The 18,444-nt window shown below is 35.4% G+C and overlaps 1 protein-coding gene across 1 annotated transcript; it reads right to left on the bottom strand.

The window, feature by feature from the left end:
• Positions 1-1,556: 1,556 nt before the first annotated feature.
• LOC149083843 (casein kinase II subunit beta) lies at positions 1,557-18,245 on the bottom strand. The gene is made up of 8 exons (XM_089234233.1): positions 18,194-18,245; positions 17,946-18,096; positions 11,353-11,453; positions 10,918-11,020; positions 7,796-7,911; positions 5,887-5,962; positions 3,861-4,050; positions 1,557-2,298 (listed from the first exon to the last, which is right to left on the bottom strand). Exons 3-8 carry the CDS (start codon positions 11,422-11,424, stop codon positions 2,190-2,192), a joined length of 666 nt encoding a protein of 221 aa, XP_089090359.1. The 5' UTR covers positions 11,425-11,453; positions 17,946-18,096; positions 18,194-18,245; the 3' UTR covers positions 1,557-2,189.
• Positions 18,246-18,444: the final 199 nt, after the last annotated feature.

Raw genomic sequence — 18,444 nt, 5'->3', positions numbered from 1 at the left:
TTTTAAACTTAAAAATACTTTCAGTAAACAACGTTATTCACGTACGGCGTTCACTCGCTGCCGGATTAAGACGTTTGGAGGCCCTAAGCACTTGAATAGTTTTCGTGGTCTCCCCGATACCTACAAGTATATTTTACACGAAACTAAGAAAAGTTGAAATTTCAAGAATTAAAGTGACTAATCTATGGATGGGATCTCGTTCTAAAAGGTTTATGAAAATTTTATAAAACTTGAAAAAAAGCAACCAATAAATTTATCGGTTGCATTTTTAAAAGAATTGTTATAAAATTTTTGTACTGTAATCCAGGCTTAAGGCCGGATTACACTATAAAGTTTTATAAAAGTTGAAAAATTCAATCAATAGGTGCATTGGTTGCATTTGCTTGAATGCAACCGATGCGCCTATTGGTTGAATTTTTCACGTTTTATCAAAAAGCTTTTACAAAACTATTACAGTGTAGTCCTGGCCTGAGACAGAATTGTGATGTGAATATTTCTAAGCACAGACATTTTCAAAGTCTCCACCCGTCCCCCTTTTTTCCTACTTGCAAAGTCTTTGATATCTCCTGAATTTTTTTTTTTTGGAACATCAATGTTTTTGGATTGGATTTTTTAAACATTGAATGTTTTTGGAATTTTTCTTTCATATTTTTTCTTTTCAAAATCTTTTAAGATATTTTCTCCTATCGACTACTTGTGAGGATTGGAATGAAGGCATCTTTATACCCATATTCTATGGGCTCTAGATTAAACCACCAAAGAATGGCTCTAGGCTGCTTATGGGCACTGAATCAGGGGTGAAGGAGAAAAATAATTACAAAAATTACAAACAATTAGTTTTTATGCACAAAATTCAAACTAAAGATGCAGGCGAAACGCCCGCATCTTTAGTTTGATTAGTGATATAATTCTGCACTTTTTGAGTGCAGAATTATATCACAGTATTGGGAAACAACATTAGTAGAATCAAGATCAAACTATGGCATTACATGTTGGAGGGGAACATACTTCTGCAATCTTTCTACACTTCCGTCACACAGAAGTCCGTCTGCATCATTCTGAGTGAAAATAGATTCACACATACATTTCCACTTTTTGATCATTTTTGTCTCACCACTGTCATTTTCTGCACATGTGGACTAATTAGACCGGGACCTATAATTTATTGCCGATTCCGAAAGGCAGGCTTGTTTTTTATACTCATGGAGAGGGTGCGCTAACCCCTCAATGGGGGGGGGGGGGGAACTCCCTGCAGTAGCAATTTTTTCTGTGGTCATGTCGCTGTTTTTGTTGTACCCCTGTAAGGAAAGTTTTCTGACAATGACGAACTGGGTATCGAACTCGCGACACCTCTAAACATCCTTTGGTACTTTAGTATCTTATCGACCTGGGCTACCGCGCCCCATTTCCACTTTTCAATCAATTAATACTCCCTCCACAAAATTTGTAAGTTTAAAAATATTTCATAAAAGAAATGGTCATCTCAATCTGAAGTTACATCAACCTGGAATACAATTAAGACGCCATACTACACAGGTACCAAAGCTAAATAAAACTAGTTTCCAAAAATTTTTCCTTTATTTAACTCCTAAAATATTCAATTTACTTCTGCAGTTGAACAATCTTCGTGTACATCTTTTTTCATAAATTTAAAATCATGGTTGTTAACTGAAGAAAAATTATATATTTCACATTGTAACGTAATCTTCTTTCATCTTGCATACGTTGCTAAGAGCTGATTTTTTTCAATCTACTAATTCCATTCCTGTTGCCACTTGTTTCTTTATATTATATAAATGTGGATTTTCTTTTCTTTTTCTCCCCTCCAGTTAATATTTGTACAGACAATGCAATTATTTTTTTGGGGCTTACAAGGTAGCCTAGTCCCAAAATGTTTTATGACTATGTTTTGAATGAATAAATAAAATTATGTATCAAAATAAGCAATTATTTAAAAAAAAATTGGCAGCACCACAAGTTGTTTATTGTCGTTAAAAAAAAACTTAAAAACTTGTTTCACATAAGTCAGCATAAAAGAAAAAATTTATGCTCTTGTCTCATACTCCATGTTATGCTACAGACACAATAAAAAGTGATAAGTCGAGGAAATGCGAAAAAGACAAGATATTACATACAGTAAACAGATAGTGTCTGCCAAGGAAAAAGACTAAAACTCATAATGACAGTCCCTAGCGTTTGTTGTTGTTGAAAGGAATTGTCCGGACCGGAGCTTTGAAGTTGGCACTAGCCTGCTGCTGCAGCTGGTACGCAAGAGGATGTATTTTGAAACCATACAACCTTAAAAAAAATATATATTCTTTTTTTAAACAGCTACAGAAAAAATAAATGAGAATATACATTTACATGATTTAAAATCGTAGAAATAAGAAAAATTCTACAATTAAATCAAAATTTCAAATATGCACTGTATTAGCCAAGTTACAATGTCCAAGCTTACATGCTCAATACAAGGCTGGGTGCACGCTGGACTGATGTGACAAGCGATACTACCTACAACTCAACAAGGATTGGTTAAAAACCTGAATTTCAGGCTTTTTGCAGGTTATATCGCTTATCATACTGGCCCAAAGTGTGCCCGGCCTTATAAGTGGCCTGCAACCCCCAAACCTAATTTAATTATTAATTGATAAAAATGTGGGTTAGGAACAACTGACATTAACTGTGGGGCCAATTATCTCACAATAAAAAAAAAATTACCTACTATTAATCATTACTACAAATCAAAATCACACCAGCAAAAAAATCACCATCACTTTCAAAAATGGGATATGCACATTCAAAGTGGAATGCACGATCATCATAGATACCACTCAACTCGCCAATGGCGATTCAATGCGGGTCGTTGGCAAATTTTGTCTTTTCATTCCCAGAACGAAATATTTCTTCTTGATTTGGAGAAATGGCCGCAGTTTATGCATGCTATATCATTTTAGGGGGGGGGGGGGCAACAGGCCATGATCTTGTCAGGAATTTCTTTCAGAATAATTTTTCACCCCCAAACTATTGGATTTCTTGCAATAATGGTAAAAATTTCTGAGGAATAAGAATTTTTTGAAGTCCAGAAAATGGAGTAGTACTTCAGGAGCCTCTCAAAGAATCTGTGTCTTGGAAGCTATGCTGTAAACAAACAGTTGATATCTTGAACGAGAGCTTCCATTATGGTTGCTAGGATGCGTCTAAATCTAACAAAGTCGATTCAATAAAAAATTAACATGATTTTTTTTTTGACAATCATCATTATCCCATTTAAAATCCCAAAAGAAATCTATAATTATGAACCGTGGCCTGCTGCCCTTCACCAAACCATCGAAGCGGCTCATAACAGGTTACCACATAACCCAAGTTACCCACACTCTTGAAAATGTTAACTCCCACAGAACAATAGACTAAGCCACATGTTATAGAAACTGATTGTTGTAATGTATCTTGAAATTCTGTCACATTGCTACTGGATATTGATTTTAAAAAACTGATTTATTTAGCATTCAATACAAAAAAAACCTTTCTCTTAAAAAGGAATTTCGGTTATTTAAAAAGTTCAAAAATTATTTAATTCAATGTATTTATATACAAGACCTCTGTACAACATCAATGGCTTTCAACTTTGTCATGTCCACAACATTAGTTTTCAAAGGTCCCTGTGCGCATAATTAGCAAATGGACTTGCTCCCCTATTGAGTCACCCCGCCTATGAAGTCAGTTTTATTCAGTTCCCTGGTATTAATTAAGTGAATGGCTTTTTCTTTTTTTGACTAATTTTAATAACCTATGGTCAAAAATAATTTAATAGTAGATACTTCATTCATGAAAACTGAGTGCAAGTGAAAAATTTTTTTTACCTTGGCACGAATTGGTTAGTTGGTCGTTTAGGTCTATAATCAGGATGAACCATATAAAGCATGTGAGGAAAGCCTGTGCCAAAGTAAGCTCCGTCAGTCTGGTTGTGGCGAGAGGACTTTGGATTGTAAACATCCGTACACTTTGGACAATACATTTTCACCATGCTCTCACCTGGTACATCGGACAAGCCTTTTTGAGAAGAAAAATAAAAGTCAGCCTTCTTTTATATAAATACAGTCAAACCCTGTTATACCCCTAGAAAATATCAGTGAACAAACTTTTTCTATACAGGGGTTTAAGGATGATTAAGAACAGCATGTAAACCACTCTAATGTCGAAACTCCCTGAAACATATGATGGAATTAAATGGGGGTTTGACTGTACAGGATACATCTGTTACATTTATCTTGAAAGATCCATACGAGGATACTTTAAAGGTTTAAATTGCACAAGGAAAAATAATCAATGTTTTTTTCAGAGTAAAATTTTGCTTCTGTATTTTTATTATACTACAATGTAATTATGAAAAACTACCACACATGGCAATACACAATAAATATGAATTCAACATCTTATTGCATTACTGAAGTCCAGTATACTCAAACCTCAACAAATTCTGAGTTAATACAATTTTCGGGTAATTCTTTCTTAGATTATGCTTTTAAAAAATTCTCATCCTTCAAATTAAGGTATATTCACAGGATTATTGCAGAGACGGCAGTGATTATTAAGTTGATCAGAATGCCATATGTAATGTTACGGTGATTTTTGAGAAGCTACAACACAGTTCAAAAATACTATTAAAGATCATAACTTTGCAGTGATTTATAAATCAAATCCTGGGTATGGGGCAGGGGCTGTCTTTTATCTTCTATTTTTCAGCTGGGTGGCAGTTTCATATGCAAAATCCTGCTACAGCGAAACATGTTGATGGCACCCAAATAAGCCACAAGGAAAATGAAGCACTAGACTCCTTTCTAGTAAACACATTTTTGTTGAACTCAGTGGCTTATTGCCGATGGAGGACTAACTATTACTTAACCATACATGCACCTTCTACACATTCCTCTACAGTATTTCTAACAAATTGGTTATCTATGAGGACTGCAGATGTTTGCCAGCCTTGAAAAAAATTTCATTTAATGTGATGCTCATTGACAATAATTCTGGTCTATAACTCTTAAGACCCATGGTTGAAAGTTGCTTTCTAATGCAAGTAACTTAATGCAAGTAACATTTGAAGTGTACTAAATATGGTATTTGTTTTCCACACAGCTTAGGAAACAGACTTTTTAAGGATAGCATTACAACTACGAGACAAGTTAGATTTTATGAAGCCATTGGCATTGAAATAACATTCCCCCCCCCCCATTCAATATGTTATATTACACAAAAGACCTAATTGACTAATATTTATGTGTGTATTCACATGCAAAATTATACCCGTTGCTCCCACCTATTGCATAACTTTGGGCTATTAATGTATGCCAGTTTAATAAAACATGATGATACTCTGGGATTTATCAATCTCAGTATCCAATATTATGTGCTGTCATACACAGGTATACACGTGCAATATATGTATAAAATGCTATATATATATGAAATGCCTTCTCCATCTAAACACTAAAGCATGGAAGAGCTGATCAACTTTGCCCAAGAATATTACGAAGACACCAACGAATAAGGCAATTTGGCTTATTCGTTGGTGTCTTCTTAATACTAAAGCATGGGCTGCAACAAAAAATAAATGTATTGAAATAATCCAGAAGCTACAAATAAAATGTTAAATGACAACCATAATTATTACATCATCATTGAAGAAGCTAATGATACAACAAACTCGATAAGAATAAAAAAGAATCAAGTTCAGTACAATATTCAAACACATTAAGCATTTTATGCTTATATTTATATAATCCTATTTATGAAATTATCGAAAAATGTATGATTAGATCATAACATAAAATTAGAGTTTATTACATTGAAAATTCAGCTTTTAGAATCAGTAAATAAAAATCTCACCAATAGGAAGCATAGGTTGGTTCTCGCAGTAGACCCGGGGACATGTTCCAAAGTCACCATTCTGATGCTTCTCGATCTGTAAAATTAGTTTCATGGCAGTTCATCAAAGTATCTTATGAATAAAGATTATAGAGAAGTTGAAGGAGAAAAAGATATTGTTAAAAATTTATTCAAAAAGAATGGAATGATAAAAATGCATTTGTATTACGGTCAAATCCCGTTATAACAAACACCAAGAGACCGGAGGTATCACGTTGTTATAACGAAATTCCGGATTATCTAGCACCCCAAAACAGAATGTTTAGCACTGTTCTGCAATGAGCCCTCAGCTGACTGGAGATGTTCTGCGGTAAAAATCCCAGTATATGTAATAGTGTTTTTTTTTTGCACTTTTCTTAAAATTCTTCTAAATTGTTCTGCAGTAGCGCTAATTGTTCTGTGACAAATCCTCGCAGATTTTGGCACATTCTGCCTTGGGGATCTAGCATTGTTCCTATGTAAACTTATTTGGGGGATTAGAAAAGTGTTCGTTAAAACAAGATTTTCGCTATAATGGTATTCATTAAAACGGGATTCGACTGTATTAGGAGTAGATGTTTCTGGAATACTCATGAATAAGTTTGAAGTGACATTGAAAATTCCTTAAGGCATAAAAGCACAGCATATTACAACACTCCCTTCTTCTATGAAAACCACCACTCAACCTGAATGACAAAAGCTCATCACCGTATTACCATGGATCAGTAGATTTTAAGTATTCATTTGTGGAATTGGGGTAAAAAAAAATTAAACAGGTGTACCTGGGATATGAGATGTACACTTTGAGAAACACTGAAAAATTGTTTATCACAGCTCTTACGGGTACTGCAATAAACTAGAGATATTGATTTGTGTGCCTATTTTAGGCTTTGAAGCGGTTCTTTTTGCAAGTGAAAAATATCTACTAAACTATTCCGGGTAGCTGCAGATAAGATATGATTTAGACAAGGGAGCCGCAGGTGACAAAAGTTTAAGAACCACTGCAGTTTTGAATCTTTCATTTGCATAAAATACAACAGAGAAAGAAAATTGCACAATCAGAATGAGCACATTTTATCAAATAATTGACTGAAGCTAAAATAAGGAATTATTAAATATTTATTTTATAATTTTTGAAAGTGGGATCCATAATAGCATAATTTTTTTTCACCATGATTCAAACCCAGACAAGTTACATTGGTACATTAATTCCTTTGAATGTCGTACTTCAGATGAACTACAAGTTTAAAAATGTGTTTAATGGTTTCCACAACTACAAAACTATACATACACCCTATAACTATTTCAAAGAATTTCTAACAAATCGGAGCATGCAGAAAAGTTGTGTGTGTGAATGCAATGTCCTAACCTGTCTATGATGACAGAGTTATGTGGTACGTGTTCAAGAATAACTGCCACCATCTGTCCCCTATGTTAGAGATGAAATTGAGGGATGCCTGAATTTTTGCATTTTGCAAGTATTACAATGAACAGCCTTTCTGCTGTGGAGAGGCTTTTGAAGCAGGAAGCCAGGTTGTATTTGTGCCTCAAAGTTAGAAAACGCACAGGAAACCAACTTTTGTACCATGTCAAAGGATTGAACATGGGTCAGTGCGATGCCCACTCAGAGACTTTTAAAATTACTCTAGACCCACCGAAACATCAGACAAAAATATTAACCGACAAAGTGAAGATTTTGTGTCCAACCCCATTTTTTATATTGCTTCATTCATCTTCATCCAAAAAGGGTTGTGTGTATGTGCACACCCCCAATCCAGATGTCACCGTTGAAAGTTGAGTTTAAGTAAATATTCATCAGATTTATGGACCACCAGTCCATTTTTTACCACATTATAATCATTATAATGATTATGTATCAACAACTACTCACCATCTGTGCAATACCTCTGTTTGTTAGGATGTACCTAGCATGAATCAATCCATACAACATTTCAGCAGCCTGCTCGATAAGATCGCTCTGATTGGGATTATCATCGAGTTCATCGTCTGTAGAAATTAATTTTTAAAAAAGATGTCATGATCAGAATGAACTGTTTTGTTTCTAAATCAAGAGCATGGCAAAAACACAGAAAGTCAAAGTAAATTAACATTTAAAGTTAAGGCAAAAAATTAGCATCAACAAAATTTTCCATACATCATGGGTATAAAAAGGTAGAAAATGCAGTAGTTTTCAACCTTTTTACATGGCTGTGTGTAACCCTAGTATTTTACATTAAAATTATCCCCCAATTGAATTCTTGCATCCATTTCAAACAAACAATATTAGCTCAATGTACAAAAAATTAGTCACCCCTTGAGAAATCACATCAATACCATGTAACTCTGCCTCTGCCCTCGATAACCACCTGGATATGGCTAGAAAGGGAGTCCACAAGGTTATGCAGGTACAATGCATCCAGTTTAAGCCACTCGCTGAGAATTAGATCATACAAATTCACCAAATTGCACAAATACTGATTTTAGCATTTTACCTGTTGTTCCAAAAGGTGCCATAGATTTTCAATGGGGTTGAGGTCAGGTGATTTTGTAGCCCAGTGGAGGTTTGATAGGGTGTGTGTGAGTGTTCATCACACCAGTCACATATATGATCAGCCCTGTGAACTTTGTTGTTGTCATCGTGAAAAATAGGAGTTTCAACAGCAAATTCATCATGAAGCTGTTGACTAAAGGGTAACACCTGATAAAGAATGTTAAAATAAACATGCTGTCTCATGTTACATGTTTTTTTCCACCTCAATGAGGTGGGGCCCAATCCATAGGCGGAGATAAACTTGGTAAGTCTGGGGGGGGGGGGAAGCAAGATCATGATGATGTCAGTTTATATATACATGTATACATTAGACTAGTCGACTTTACCTTTGATGCTGGGGTGCCATGCCCCACCCCCCGCATATCTCTGCCTATGGCCCAATCCATAGTAAGAAAAACATCCCCAAAACATCATCACAGACCGACCTAGGCCTGAACCCGACCTTGCACACATTGAGGATGAAATGTTTCATTGGGCCTTCAGTGCACTCAGCACCACGTCATTTCAATAAAGACAAAAATGTGATTTGTTGGATCACATTGCACGGCACCAGTCAGCTGCTGTCCACGTTTGGTGATTTATGGTTCATTGAAGACTAGCTATATAATACACGGCGTTGCCGGGGTTTTCTTCAATGAGGCTTTTTGGATAATGCGATATCTCCCTCTTTCTTTGACAGACATGCAAACTGTGTCAAAGTTAACCAATATGGCGACTTCCAGCGCGACTCATGAAAGAAACAAATTTAGGTTAAAAGAAACGTAGAAATGAATATTTTTTCTCCTTTTTTAAGGGTGCTAAGTATTTCGATTCCCTTCCCTCCCATGAACTTCAAGTTATCCATCTCTAGCTATTTCAGCTTCCAAACATGCTTAATTAAAGCTGTGGAATTTCTTCGATGTGTTTTATGGGCCCATAATTAATTTTAAAAAACATCCTAAACTATATGAATTTATGCAGTTGAATATTTAAAGACAATACAGATACATTTACATTTTTGAGCTTGAGAAGATATAAATAAAAAGTTGAAATCAATGTTATTGCATGAATATCTAACTTGAAAGTAGGTCCGGCTAATTACTTCATATTTAATCTCCTGGGCTTCGCATATCTCTAAGCGAACTCAGTACTTCAAAAATCGAGAATTCAATACAATTTTTAAAATTATTTATGTGACAGAAAACCACACTAAACTTCTGCATTTCTATGCTAAAATCGGCAATTTTAACATTGATTTCTATGAGGATCACCCTTTTCCTGACTCTCAAAGCGATGCTGATGATGATTATGACGTCTATTCAAAAAGCCTCATTACTGAGAGTATTGAAAATGTGACAAACCATTATAAAGGCACCAACTATTATTCGTATTCTGGCACCATTGAAGAAGTGACAAATCATTGTAAAGGCATATGCACATCTGAAACGCATTGCTAGGGAACCACGGTAACCAAAGTAAACGTTCCGAAAGTGATTGTTGAGGTCCAAAAACCATTGTTGCCCGACAGTTTTTTGCCCTGCTCTGACGAAATTTTAAAGTAGCCTATCGTTCAAGTTGGGTCCCATTTGGTATATATGCAAAATTTGGCGACGATCGATCTAAAATTGTAGATTTGTATAGAGAACATATATACACACACACACAGACAGACAGACAGAAAATCAATTTATATATATAGATGTGCAACTTTATGTGTATGTGCATGCAATGTCCTCTTGCGATGTATTCAAATACAAATTTCCATTGCATGCAGTTCCTGTCACAATGTTCTCTTGCAAACAGGTTGGGATAAACCTTCATTCACTGACTGCAGCAATTTCTGTAGGTTTGGAAGTGATTTTGATTCACAAGCTGTGAAACTTGTCTCCGGCCCCTCTCGGTTAGAATCATTTTCCGACAGCAGTTCTGCCGCCATGTTTTATGGCCACATGTGTTACATCACGCCTTGTAGACATGCTGAACAGTCTACTTCGAAACATCAATAAATTCAGCAACTTCACTCACCACATGGCCATGGGCATGCCCAAGCATGATCGTCCCTTTTGCCACTGTCACATCCTTGAATTTATCCATCTTGACGAACAATTCCCTCTCAAAACAAAAATTTATCACTCAATATTACTGCCTTATGATCATGTACAAGCAGCGGGTATGCAGCTGAGTATGTGACTCGACCACTGCCCTATCTGCACTGGTTTAGCGATGCCTTAGTGCTTGCGTGCCAAGGTGACTAATTTTTTTTTGTCCCATGAGTTTATATGGAATTAGTAACACAGATTGTTATTTATTTCTATCTCACACCCCCAAGATAGCTTTTGTTACACCCGAGTCACAAACCACTGCTCTAAACACATGGGAAACTGCAGAATTTTTACAACAGCAGAAAAAAAAAATTAGCAACTTATGATTATAAAGAAATAAAAGTTCACATCATACAAAACTGACATCTTTTTCTGAAATACCTGGTTCCAAATCCAAAATCATGTCCAGAGCTTGTCTGTAATGAGGAACTTGTTCACTCAATCCAGTCAAATTGAACTTGTCCTGAATATAGTCTTCATCAACCTGAAATGAACAATAAAAAACAGATAGCAACAAAGTGGCTTTATTGTCAGAAAATAGCTTGACATTGAAAATGTAGAAAACACTACTGTTATGGAAATTTTTACTGCAGAACATTTTTCCAGTCAGCCAAGGTCTCGTTGCAGAACAATGCAAAACATTCTGCTTTGGAGATGATTTTACTAAAATCTCTCTAATACAAAAATCATGAAAGCACAACACATTCAACCAAAGCATACAATTTGAACTCATTATACACAAATAACCAGTATTTGATAGGAATTTTACAAATTTAATAGAAGGAAAAGAAAAGATAAAATCATGTAAATGCATACTTCACAAAAAAATTCATTCCCACGCAATCCACAGAACCAAGAGATCCATGACACTTCTTCAGATGAACTCATTTCTTCGCTCGCCGGGGAATCAATTTTTGCTAAAAAAAAACACGTGAAAAAACATGTTAGAATGGATGAATTTTTTTTTCATCTATTCAAATTGCAATTACTATTACAAAAGGAATCAATTTTGAACAAAAAAATTAAATGGACACAAGCCATGTCACACTAAGCTAGGATTTCGACACTACACTTTGTGTGTGGCCACCCGAATTTCTTTTACAATGCCATATTCTATAAAAGCTCCCACACAGATGTTTCAGTGAAACAATTCTGGGAAAAAACACTGCTTGATTATTAATTTCACTTGACAAATATTTAGTGGTAATAAAGTAAATGAATGTGGGAAACAAATCACCATTGAAAACTTCTAGGGATTTTTGGTTGTTATATTCAAGTTTTTACTAGAAGTTTGGCCCACCGGGCTACCCTGAAGACTCGGACTCTGTCCCTTGAGGGATGTAAGCCCTTTACCCTATTGGATTCGGTCTTGCTGTAGGACGGAAGGGCGCCTACGGGATCTCCCATGACAGGGCTACCCAGTCACTCGAGCAAGTGCAATGTCAAATCGCCATCGTTTGTAAGACAAGTCCTTGGACCCAACACTATGTTTCCAAAAGTCTTTTTTTTTGTAGTTCAATATTTTCTCGTATTTCTAGATAAATACTGGGCAAATTGTTCTGAAACTTCGATTGCGTGAACCTTGTTTGTACTGGAAATTTCACAGTGAAAATTTTGTCACGAGTGCATTTAGGGGACAGATAAAAAATTAAATAAGAAAAAACGGTTTTTGATCAGCCCTGCATGAGAAACACTGCAAATGATTTGTAACCTCCACAAAATATTGTACTAGCTCTGTGCAGTACCTTTGTGCATTTTTGCAAGAATAGCACATATATTGTGCATGCACGGGAAATATCTATTTTAGTTTTTTTCATAATTTGGTTGTCACACATATAACGCAACTTATATACAAAAATTCTAGTTGAATGTCATGAAAATTCAGGATATACACAATATTTTGAGCTGCAATTTAAGTTGCTGGATAACAAGGTATTTTTCACAAATTGATATTTTGATTATTTTATGTTATTTGATTATTTCAGAAATAAGCCAATGACTTCATGCAAATGAACAAAGACATGTGTCTGATGCTATATGAGAGAAATTCTTGGACACAACACACATGTATGATGTTAAAATGCAAAAATTGCAATAATAATAATCTAAATACAAATTTGTGGAAAATTCTTTATCATCCAGTAGCTTAAATTACAGCTCACGATATCACTTATATCTTTCTGAAATATCACGATATTCAACTGGAATTTTTTATATCAGTTGCATAATATATCTGGCAACCAAACTGAAAAAATAAAAATATTTTCTGCACATGCAAGATTAAAAATCATTGGCTAAAAATGCTCATATCTTATTGAATAATTAAATAATTGTCACAGTCCAAGTATTGTCACATAGGGTTTAGCATCTGTAGTTCCAATTTTTCTGTAAAATTTCATAAAAATTAATTGAAAACTCTGCATAAGTGAAAAAACATGAAATGAAAATTAGAATTTTCATAGAAAAAATTTATATTTCCATGAATATATGGACTATTCTCGCAAAAACGCACGCAAGTATTTCACAAAGTTAGTACAATATTTTGTGAGTTATAAATCATTTGCAGTTTATCATACAGAGCTGATCAAAAACCTTTTTAATTTAATTTTTTGTAGGTCGCTCTCCTACACGCACTCATGACTAAATTTCCACAGGAAATTTCGAGTACAAGTGTGACCCCTATGCAATAATTTCAGAACAATTTACCTAGTATTTTTTTTAGGAATTCGATCGAGAAAATTGTCAAACTCCAAAAATACAGACTTTTGGATACAGTGTTTATTGTATCTGCAGCTTCAACCCCCCCCCCCCGAGACAATATTGCTCCTTTTGGGAGTCATTGAACAATAAAAAATAATTAGGCAAGCTGTCACAAGAAACTGAAAAATTTGACCTAGCACAGATAAGGACACAAATATCACAGCAAAAAAATAACATACTGTATTTAAATTTCTACCCATCATTTCTTACTCTTGTTTAAATTCTTTTTAAAATGAACAAAAACACCCTAGATCATCTTATTATAAAAAGTGTTTCCCAACTTGTGGTCCACAGACCCCCAGGGGTCCGCGGGATCATTTTCATTAACTACCATTGCAAAGAATGACACATTTTGTACTATGAAACTACTTTATTTGCCTATCAATTATTATGACATGAAAGTTACAAAAAAGAAGAAAAATCAGTACATTTGCATTTTATAGGAGAGGTGATGAAATTGATCCTCTGACACTACGGTGGGTCCATGGAGCATTGACCTTCGCTACAGGGGAGGGTCTGCAACATCAAAAGTTGTGCAACACTTATAAAATATTATGTGTTAATTAATACCAACTGGTTTAAAATTTGGATGTATTGTGTGATTAGCAGAGCCTCTATTATTCAACACACGTGACAGATAAATGTCTGTTGGTGACATCATTTCTTCACTGTTACAATGCAGGAAGTCCCAGGAATAAATGAAGAACGACTCAAACTTGATTCTCAGGGTCTTCCGAGATGGGTCGTGCGAATCCACTTCAGCAGGGAGGGTCCTTAATTTTTCTCAGCCTTTACCCAAAATCAACCGAAAAATCCGCTCCACACCCCCACGGGAACGTTTGTTTTTCAAAATTAGTGACATTAGTAATGCAATACGTGCATTCTTAACAGGTCTAGGTCAGTGTTTCTCAAAGTGGGCATCGCCAACCTTTGTTAGGGGCATTGCAGCAAGCTGGAGATATTGATTTGTATGCCTAGTTATGCTTTGAAATGGTTTTTTTACATGGGAAAATATCTACCAAACTATTCTGGGAAGCCGCAGATGAACAATGAATCGGGCAAGAGAGCCGAAGGTGAAAAAAGTTTGAAGTTTGGTTCAGAACCCTTAAATCAAGAATCCCTAGCTATAAGTGAATTTGTACATCTTTTCTCTGAAGCCCCCTGTGACCTCAGTTTGGGAAGCTACCCATCCCGGGCTCTATGTCGATTACAGCTGGGATTATTGAGGTATGGGGCCATGACGTAAATTTGATTCACAGCCCCAAGGCAGAATGTTTTGCATTGCTCTGCAACGAACCATTGGCTGACTGGAAATGCTTTTTTCTTAAAATTCTTTCAGATTGTTCTGCGACGCATGTCGCAAGTTTTGGCATATTCTGCTTTGGGGATTCACAGGGACTTTTCAGATTGGTTGTGCAAAAACAATTACAGCCAGGGATTCTTGTGTTATGACCTGAACTTGATTTGCAGGAGGTTCTTAGATAAGTCGTATAAATCCACTTACCGTTTTGTTATAAATACCCATATTGCATCATTGGTGTTACTAATTTGAAAAACACAAACAGTCCCAAGGGTTACGAAGCCGATCATTTTGTTTATTTTGGATTGTGGCCAAAAAAGGTTAAGAACCCCTGGTATAGCCTAGGGTGTGGACTCATACATAACCCATTTTCTTGTGACATTTCTGTATATTTAATGGTCCAATGTACGTAGTTATAAATTATGTTATGCTAATGTGAATATGAATACTTTTGTATTAGTCATTTTAAACTACTTTTTTGTCGAATTCATTTGAATCCAATGTGATCAGCAGTAGCACTTCACTTCCTGTCATCAGCAATTTTTCTGTGAATTTAATACAAAACTTCATATTTAGCAAGAACTAGCGATTTCCCATATTAAGAATCTGAATTTCACATCTCTCTCAAGAAAACTTGATCAACCTGGAAATGTGAGGAACTTGTATTTGTATTTGTATTTGTATTTGTAAGAGATTTTTCATTGATGCGAGATCACAATTTGAGAATTTTTTTAAATATATGAGAAATCCTAAGTATCTGGGTTGGAAAAAGGGAAGGGTGTATACATTAGTCCTTCAGAATTTTGCCAAAAAATGGCCTCCCGATACTTGTTTTGCTATATTATCGGCTATAACGATCAAAGATTTTATCACCAACACACTCTATATTTTCTCTTAGAGCAGAAATTTGTTTCCATTTAATATGCTCTTTCTTGTAGAAGAATTTTCAAAATTTATACATTGTATGATGCGATTTTATATTTGTACATTTCTAGTTTTTTTTTACAGGAAAATATTGGGAAGGGGGGGGGACACGTAATAAACAGGCTGCGTCCTTGTTTCTGACACAAAATGGCCACCTTGTACATCACGTTTGTCACAAAACGGTCACTTTCAAACAATATTTTTCACTTAATAGTTATTTTTAGGCCACATTTACAACAAGATACTCATCTTAAGGTAACTTTTGACCCAAAATCAGAACATTCGTTGAAGTACACGTCAAGGGCAAAAAATAGAAGCCTATATCAAGATGGACACAATGCTCACTTATCTGGTCCTTTTTGACACGAGAATTTTCATTACAAAATGACCACCCTCTTGTAGATTCAATTTTTTCATAGTTTTCTGCATTTCCCGCCATATTTCCATGGATTATTGCATATCTGATTGATTCATGTAATAAATTATATATTTTTATGTGTGTCTTCTTGAATTTATTGCCATGAAAACTGCAATTGCTCACCACGCTTATGGAAAATTAACCAATTTTCATTTAGATGATATGGGTGTGGGAACCAACCAGACTCGAAACGTTAGCCGGCACAATTGCTGCTGTGGTGGTTAAATGGTCATAGTCTCGCAAAGACCCGGGTTTGAATTCCACCATCACTACAGTGATTTGGTTGGCTGAAGTGTTTTCTGTGGTTTCCAACTTCAAGGCGCAAATTACCAAATCTTCAATCGGCACTCTTCACTCATAGTTAAAAAAATAGATGGCACCAGGTTTATACTGACAGGGCCGTCTTAAAAGAATGAAGGGTTCCTGAGCAAAGTGATATTTTTGAGGCCCTACCTGACTAGAAATACTTGTTCGAACCAATTTACCATTACTCTAGAAAAATTTAACCAGATCTTACTTTTATGAGGCACTCGAGCTGTTTCTGAGAAGGACTATGCATTAATACGGCACAGCACACCAGCCAGAACCATAGTGGAAGGGTTGTCGGGACTAGAGAACTGATCATTATGCATAGCCACAACTAGATACTCTGGAGCAAGCACATATTTTGTCTGGCCCACGTGTAATTTTATATAATTCATTAAAGGAAGAATTCAGTGCCCAGGTCGAGACACTAGATGCACCTCTACCCCTGGCATATTGCGGAGGGGGGTCAGTCAAACCCCTAGTTTCAAGGGGGTTCAATATTTGAATATTAAGGATTCCACGTATTGGACAGAGGTATAAGCCATTGCATACTTTGATAAGAAGTTAAATTCCAATGCAATCAAAGTATTTTTATCTTGTTTCGCGACCCAGTGCAGCGCCACATCTTTCGCATCTGCTCAAGTGCAGCACTATATATAACAAGCATTACACAGAAACAAACTTCACATTAGGTTCAATCATGCAACATATACCAATTCATTAGAAGTTCTGCAGAGGAATATGGACAAACAGCATGTGTGGGTTAGTAGTATGAGCCACCACAATTTACAAATCTTGTAACTCTTAATACAGCACTCATGGAAATCACCATCATGGCAACTGAATCAGATCCCGATGTCATGACAAAACTGAACGAAACCAAGATCACGATCCACTTCGAGGATACTCTCATCGACATCCTGGTCGTCACTTTCAACTTTGGGTCCAGGATTTTCCAAAGAGCTTTACTTCACTTCACCAAGAAGTCCAAATACTTCATTTTAATTTCTGCGCGCCCCCCCTCCCCCGAGACATGGGGATTTCGTGTTGCACCCATGTTAGCCCAAACAGTGTTTCGAATCACCCCCAACAACAAAAACTACCCAGACAGTTTATACATATCATTACGAAGCTATCAATATATAATTTGTCTTACAAAACCCAATATTTGTGAAAATAGCAATTTTTATAACGCCATCACATACCATTACACTGTGACCCACTATTCATGTTATAACCCTTTCAAAACATGCATGTCGATGACTAAAACCCACGTGTAAATGTTAAACACACAGTAAACAATCAATATGTCCCATTAAATCAAATTATAAACCCATATGTAAATAATTATGATGTTAAACGAGTTAGTCACACACTAAAATGTAGGAGTGATTACTCCACGCTAATGGGTATTTTATCATTTAAATTTCATATTTTATCTACATACACTGAATTTTTTCTTTAACGCTTTGGAAGGAAACGGATCATAATAAATTCCAATGACGACCAATGGCCCCAGGAGCAAGGGGACCTTTCATGAACTCTATCATGACTCACACCCATGGTTACTCATCAACATGCACCCCTAACTCATTGGATTGATTGGTCGCAAAAAATGATAAACACCGATAGCAAAGCCATATTATATTATAGCATACTGAATAGTAAATAGAGAAGACAGAGATGCAAAGATAGACTCACCAGCTTAGAGATAAAAAGAAAAATTAACAAAGTCTTTCAACTCCCAATAGCTATTTTGATGAAGTAAAAAAAAAATTTTTTTTCCCCACTCGATTAAGGAGACAAATTTTTTCAGCTTAGCCGATCGACCATCGCATCACCAAGTTGTTTCCTTTAAAAATGCAAAAACAAAATTTTAGGAAACAAAAAAAATCAATTTACACAACTCATTGCATTCATGAACAACGAAGAAAAAAAAAACTCCTCACCGTCCAGAAGACTGACAAAAAGAGATTTATTGATAGCTATAACTAAAGTTAACCGTCACCGAACAAATAAATGACATTGAATTTTTTTTTTATTTAATTACAATTTATACTTTCTAATTTTAGTTTTATATGTATTTTTTACATTATTTCATGTAAATTTTTATTTTTTATTCAGTTTTTGATAGGAAATTTCAATTCGACAAAATAATACTACTACAGAGGAAGAAGTGAAAAATCTAAAAACTATAACC

Source organism: Pholcus phalangioides, unplaced genomic scaffold (genome assembly GCF_987345545.1).
Source record: "Pholcus phalangioides strain wild (caught in Gottingen) unplaced genomic scaffold, Ppha-v1.0 ptg000008l_1, whole genome shotgun sequence".
Lineage (NCBI taxonomy): Eukaryota > Metazoa > Arthropoda > Arachnida > Araneae > Pholcidae > Pholcus > Pholcus phalangioides.
This window is presented reverse-complemented; position numbering and strand designations above follow the sequence as displayed.